The sequence below is a fragment of the Teleopsis dalmanni genome, chromosome X, assembly GCF_002237135.1.
Source record: "Teleopsis dalmanni isolate 2A chromosome X, ASM223713v2, whole genome shotgun sequence".
Classification (NCBI taxonomy): Eukaryota; Metazoa; Arthropoda; class Insecta; order Diptera; family Diopsidae; genus Teleopsis; species Teleopsis dalmanni.
In genome coordinates, this window is record NC_051848.1 from 13,657,207 (window position 1) to 13,663,506 (window position 6,300).

The following is a 6,300-nucleotide window of genomic DNA, read 5'->3' on the forward strand; positions in this document are numbered from 1 at the left end:
GACCACAAAAACAACAACAAAACAAAGTACGAAAGTGAATTAAAATTTCAAATTAAAAATTCATCCTTAAACTGATCACATACTTGTACTTGCTGAACTTCAAGAGAACTCGTACTGGAATTAGAACTGAAACTAACACTAGAACTAGAGCTCCAGCTCAAGCTCAAGCTCGAGCTCGAACTGTAACTATTTCAAATATGTTTTAATCATTTTAAATAGAATTTAGTTTTTATTGAATTTTTTGTGTTATTTTTGTATTTTAATAACTTCAGCATTCATGTGAGGTAAATCGCAAAAAGTGGTATCTTGGATTTGCCCACGATAGACACGCCTTTGCACGTTCCGCAGAGATCATATTTCAAATTTTATTAACTGAAACTGAATTAATATTTTTCATTTTTGTTATGAATTTTTGTAAATTGAGTTAACTTTATGCTGTGACTATGGAATCATTTAATATCATTTAATATACGAGATGTTGGCAATGATCTTGCGACCGGTTCCAAATCAAATATGACACTAGCAAGTGTTGCTGCTGCAGTTGTGGCACCAACAAGTACCAACCTTAGAGACATAGCTTAACAAAATGTTCACCAGCACTCTTCCAACATGAAGGGACATTGCTTTTGGTAGAGCAGATATCCATTCCCATACCCAGTCATTCGCAGATAAACTAAACGCTGTTATTCTATGCAGCGTTTACGTTCAGAAACACAAGAGTCCAGCCTTCAGCTGCCAGAAATGTCCACATGATCTCTGATCCAATATAACAATATATCATTTTAGCTGTGATTTTAACTCCAGCCTAACTAAATACAACAATAACAGGTGAGGCTTGGTGGGGTCAAGTGAGTTATTGGTACGATAATTGTAATTGTAATAAATAACAACAGCTTTTACTATCACAGAAATTGATCGTATTTCTTCTGAACACATGTTCAGTTACTAACTTACTCCGCATTTTACCATATTAAGCTTTGATATGTTAATTTGTTGTAATTCAAATTCATTTTAATCCAACCAATTATTACTACAATATTTACACTTCAAATTGACTTTCCGTTAAGATCAATTATTTCATTCATATTAAGATTAATTCAACTTTAGCTTTCTTGCCACTTAAAACCGCAATTATCATTAAGCTGCTGTTAGGCTATTACGAGTTTACTATCTATTTAATCTAACTTTTCGATTTAAGTGACTGAAAGCAATTAAATATTATTATGGATAGGTTGTCCTTAAATCATTTCTGACATAAGTTCAACTAAAGTCTTGCTAAAATTGTGGAACGATTAAAATTAACCATGACAAGTCGGAATAAGAGATATACAGGGTAATTTGTTTTGTGATTTCAGAACTAACTGTAAATGAAACACACATTATTGAGATTTTGATCTCATTTTGATTGCATTGTTAGGATGAAACAATACTTAATCTCTTCGTAAGTTCTGACTTTGTATCTAAATTGAAGTACTTTGAAATTCTTACTTTCAATAAATGCCAATAAATAAATGCTGGGAATGGGGAGTCGAATCATAATTGATAACTTGAAATCACACCAAACACAGCATCACTAACAATTCAGGTCTTTCACAGTTTTTTGCGCTTCATCCTATTAACTAACACTATATTCATATAGCAGCATTACAAGTAATCGACTTTTCGTCGCTTGTATCAGAGATTTCACAAATGGACTAATTTTATTCCTTTTCCATACTGATTCACAGATAAAAATTAGATTCATCTTTCATATCGAGCTTATTTTTCTAATGAACTTTATGTAGGTAAATGATTCAAAATGATAGCACCATCATTAGTCAGATTTCTTGAACCTTATCGAGGAATCGTAAGACAATTGGTCTAACAGAGGGAGAAATAGCTTTAATTATCAAATTCCTGCAATAAGATAAAGTGCACCATCAAAAATAGTTCCAATGTTTTTACATACTAGTATTGTATTCTTCCATCGAAGTAAAGAGTAATAAAATGTATAGACTGTGTGTAGTATGGAAAATCCAAATATATCTTATTATAGAGGCACTCTATAAATGGCACATCCACACATAGTCACCCTTTCAGCTATCAAACGTCATTTTTTACATAGAGAGCGAGGTAACACAACATCTTCAAATCTGAAAGTTGTCAGGAAAAGCCTACCTTTTACTCTAAATATTCAACATGAGTTCAAGTTCTATCCTACTTCTTTGATATAGCAATTTTTAAAAAAAGCAAGTGCAAGAATATTAAATTTGTGGGTGTGTTTGATTTACTGATAGATCATTAATTTTATTCAATTATTAACGTTCTGAATGGCTGTCGACATCGCATTCGCCTCTGTCTGAAGACTCTACATGACTACTGGGTTCAGGTATGCAGATCCGTTATCAAACACATCTTCATCCCTTCTTTTAGTATCTACTATGCAGATGCTATTGTTCAGATCTATTACTGCTAAAAGAACTTGAGTTCTCGGAATAACTTCATTGCATTCCTGATCTACTTGCAGCAATTGTGCTAGCTGCACATCATCATCGCTCTCATACTGATTAGAATCTCAGTTGAAAAACTTTGACCAAGTTTTCTTTATAACTCTTTGTGGTACCGCATTCCAAGCTTGTTTCAATAGTATTATCGCTTTGCGGATTGAATGAGATTTCAAACTATTCTTTAGTGCAGTAATTAATTGAGAAAGAAAAATACTTCTATAGTTTAGCTTAGTTAACTTAATAGGATTGGTTGTAAAGCTATTGTCACATTTGTAGTGGAGCAGAAAGCCTTCGCAAAGAGCCTTTCCTAAATATTATTCTGTTTGATGCTGTTGTGCATATATCATTCCATATATGCTGGGTGTAGACTACCTTGGGGGTTTCAGATGAAACCATGGGAAGGTGATATCAATGCGTATGACCAATCCACTGTCATTTGCGTTTCGTGACCTTGATTTTACGTCTTTTTTGCTTACGTATTTTTATAGTTCTTAAATAAAATGAGTTCTAGACAGAGTACTTTACTGATATATTGCATATTTTCGTAGTTTTGAATTTCTTTTATTCACAAATTACTGGATTCCACATATTACTTAATTGTTCAAACTTGATTTCTGTCATTATTTAACTACAATTAATAAGATCAAACGACTCTAACGCAGTAAATTCTGCGAAATTTGTAATTAAATGACCACATAACTTATCTTCTTGGATATTAGTGGGATTACTATGGAACTGGTTAACTATCTTCAAGCGTTTTTACTGCCCGAAGAAAGGTTAAGCAACTTCAATGCAGACATGTTTTAAGTTCATCATTAGTCCAACATAAGTTAAAAGATCCGGGGATATCACAATAGATCCCATATGTCGAATGCATCATTCTTTTTTTTAATAATAATAATAATCATCGCATTGTATTACATTGCATTATAATATTATTATAAAAGCAATAAGAACACGTTGGATTCACTAACTTTTAAAAGAGTACAATATTAAAATTACAATCAGAGTTCAGGATGATTTAATATCATAAAACAAGAAAAAATGTATTAAAAATCTTCTCTAATGCAAGATCAGCTTTAATTTTCTTTAATACCCAAATTGAAGATAACCAAGTAAATAATCAATTAACCTTTTATAGCGCTTTCCTGACAAGGATGGAGAATTAGATATATTAACTTTTCCCAAAATATGTGTCAAATATAAGTAAACGAATGTTGGTTGTTTCTTTAAGATTGTTAGTTCAAATTACCCATTTTCTTTGCTTTCTTTGTTTTTTCTCTGTCGGTTTCTTTATCTCTGCCTGTCTTTCTAGCTTTACCTGTCTCTTTCTCTGCCTGTCTCTTTCACTATGTGTAATAAAATGAAGTAGAGGTGTATCCCTGTCCTTTTCATTTTCCACTCTACGGAAACATGCATAAAGTCAACTCATTTTGTTCAGTCTTGATTTTCCAATAAACTAAAAACTTCTCAGAGTAAAAAAAATATTACAGTTAAAATTTTATAGGTCTAATAACGCTCAGGAGTTATTTTGCGAACATAACGTAACATAAGAAAAATGTTATAGTATTTTAAGACATGTATCAGAATCCTGGATGAGAGCATTTATGATGAGTCATTTTTACTGACCGGAGTTTGCTATATTTTATCCTTAAAAATCGTATTTAAATTATAACATTTTTTAATGCTTTTTAACTTTTTTCAAATAAATTTTTTTAAATTTTATTTTGGCACAAATCGTCCAAATTCTTTATGCTAACGATTTGAGCTGCACGCCCGCTAGTAAACCTGAGCTCAAGCTCAAGTAATTCATAGCAGCAAATCAATTGCATTCTCGAGAACTACAATGTTGCAGCAGGGAGAAGTTAACCGTACATACGCTATTCATAAGCTATGGTAAGTGAAAGGTTACTCGCAGGCGGTGTAAACAACGCGCTGAACCCAATTATAATTAGAATATCATTAACACTTTTATCCGCCGGTGCCATTGTTGTTTTCGTACTTTGAGTTGTGCTCCATTTTGTGCCGATTTACATTGTTGCTCTGGTTTAATGGTGAGCACTCGAGGTTCGCTTCGTTATAATTGTTGGTGTGAGAGATTAAAAGTTTTTAGTATAAAAGTTGCCAATATTGCATTGTCGAAATCAGAAAGAAACTCAAGAGCGTTCGTTGAACACTACTGAACAGTTCAATAAATATTTTTTAACTTTTAATCCTTATCTTAAAACACAAAACACAATGAAAGTAAGTAGAACGATATCTTCTACAACTACATTGAGACTCTATGAAGTAAACTTTATTTTTCAATATTTTCAGTTGGTCATTGCTGCAGTTATGTTGACTCTCGCTGTTGGCGCTCGCTCATCAGGTTGGGATGGAGCCTGGGACGGTGCATGGGGTGGTGCATGGGATGGTGCTTGGGGTCATTCTGGCGCTGGTTGGAGTGGTCACAGTGGTCCCGCCGCCGTTGCCGTACATGCTGCACCAGCTGCTGTAGCGTGGGGTGCTAGCGGTCTTGGTCATTGGGGTGGTGTTCCCGGAATTGGATTGGCTCAAGGTCCAGCACATGGTGCTGCTGTCATAGCTGCTCCAGCTGTTGCTGTGGCGCATGGTCATGGTCATGACGGTGTATACGTTGCCAAAACCCGTGGTGCTGTACATGCTGCCCCATTGGCTAGTCATATCAGCTCAGTTTCAGCCATAAATGTTGCTCCAGCTCCAGGCACGCATTAAATACATTCAATTTTAATATTATTTGACGACACTCACCGCTGACAAATGCAGATGAATACGTATTATAGCACACCTCACTTCTCATCCCTACGAAAACGGCAACAACCCAAACAGTGGTTATGCTATCTCATTCAACATGTTATACGACATACTTCCTGGTACTTCGTAACACAGCAACAACAACAACAACAAGAAATATTTAAAAAAAAATATCTTTACCATTTTCGAAAAAATTTTAAGAAATCGTTTTTCTCAAAATGCAATATTGCTATCTCTTTAACTGTTACTATCTCTATTTTTCTACAACGCTCTTCCTTTTTCTTTCTATCACTCCTACTTAAAATTTTGTTTTGCAAATGGTAAAATAAGAATATATATATTATAAAAATATAAAATCAGTTTGTTTTTCTTTCGATTGTTTGAATAAGGGACAAGTATTGATCTATATTCATCACTTACATATTATATAGGACGGGTAAAACAAATGAAATGTTAACTCAAGATATAGTCAACTGCTCCGTAATTTTGTTCAATTTTCATTAAAAAACTTTTTAATGGATTCGACAGTGCTATGGGAAACAAATTTGGCGCTCTTATTTGATGTAGACTATTTTGAGCAAGCATTCAATTAAATAAACTATTTACAATATAAATGAATGGAAGGATTGACACGTACTCCATAGCGAGACTTCCAGTACTCGCACTCAATATACAGACTCGAGGATTCCTGACATGTAGTCTTCGCATATATATCACATTGACTGTTCTAAAGACATTAGTATAACAAGTATGCTCAGTGCTGTAAATAAGCGATTATAAGCTTTCCTTAATGACGACAACATAATACTAATTTGATATAGAATCTGCTGCAGTTGTTGTCTTAATCAAGCAATTATTTTAAAGTTCATAAATAGTAAATTACATATATATATATGGATATATATATATATGGATATAAGCGTTTATGTACTTCCTATCAATTTATATACTATTATCATAAATAGTAAATTCCATATGTATATATGGGTATATATATATATATATGTTAATAAACAAAATCAATTTTACAAAATGAAAGTAT

At 33.2% G+C, this 6,300-nt stretch overlaps 1 protein-coding gene across 1 annotated transcript; it reads left to right on the forward strand.

Moving 5' to 3' along the window:
• Positions 1-4,618: 4,618 nt before the first annotated feature.
• On the forward strand, positions 4,619-5,584 carry LOC119689157 (adult cuticle protein 1-like). The gene is made up of 2 exons (XM_038103920.1): positions 4,619-4,730; positions 4,803-5,584. Exons 1-2 carry the CDS (start codon positions 4,725-4,727, stop codon positions 5,217-5,219), a joined length of 423 nt encoding a protein of 140 aa, XP_037959848.1. The 5' UTR covers positions 4,619-4,724; the 3' UTR covers positions 5,220-5,584.
• Positions 5,585-6,300: the final 716 nt, after the last annotated feature.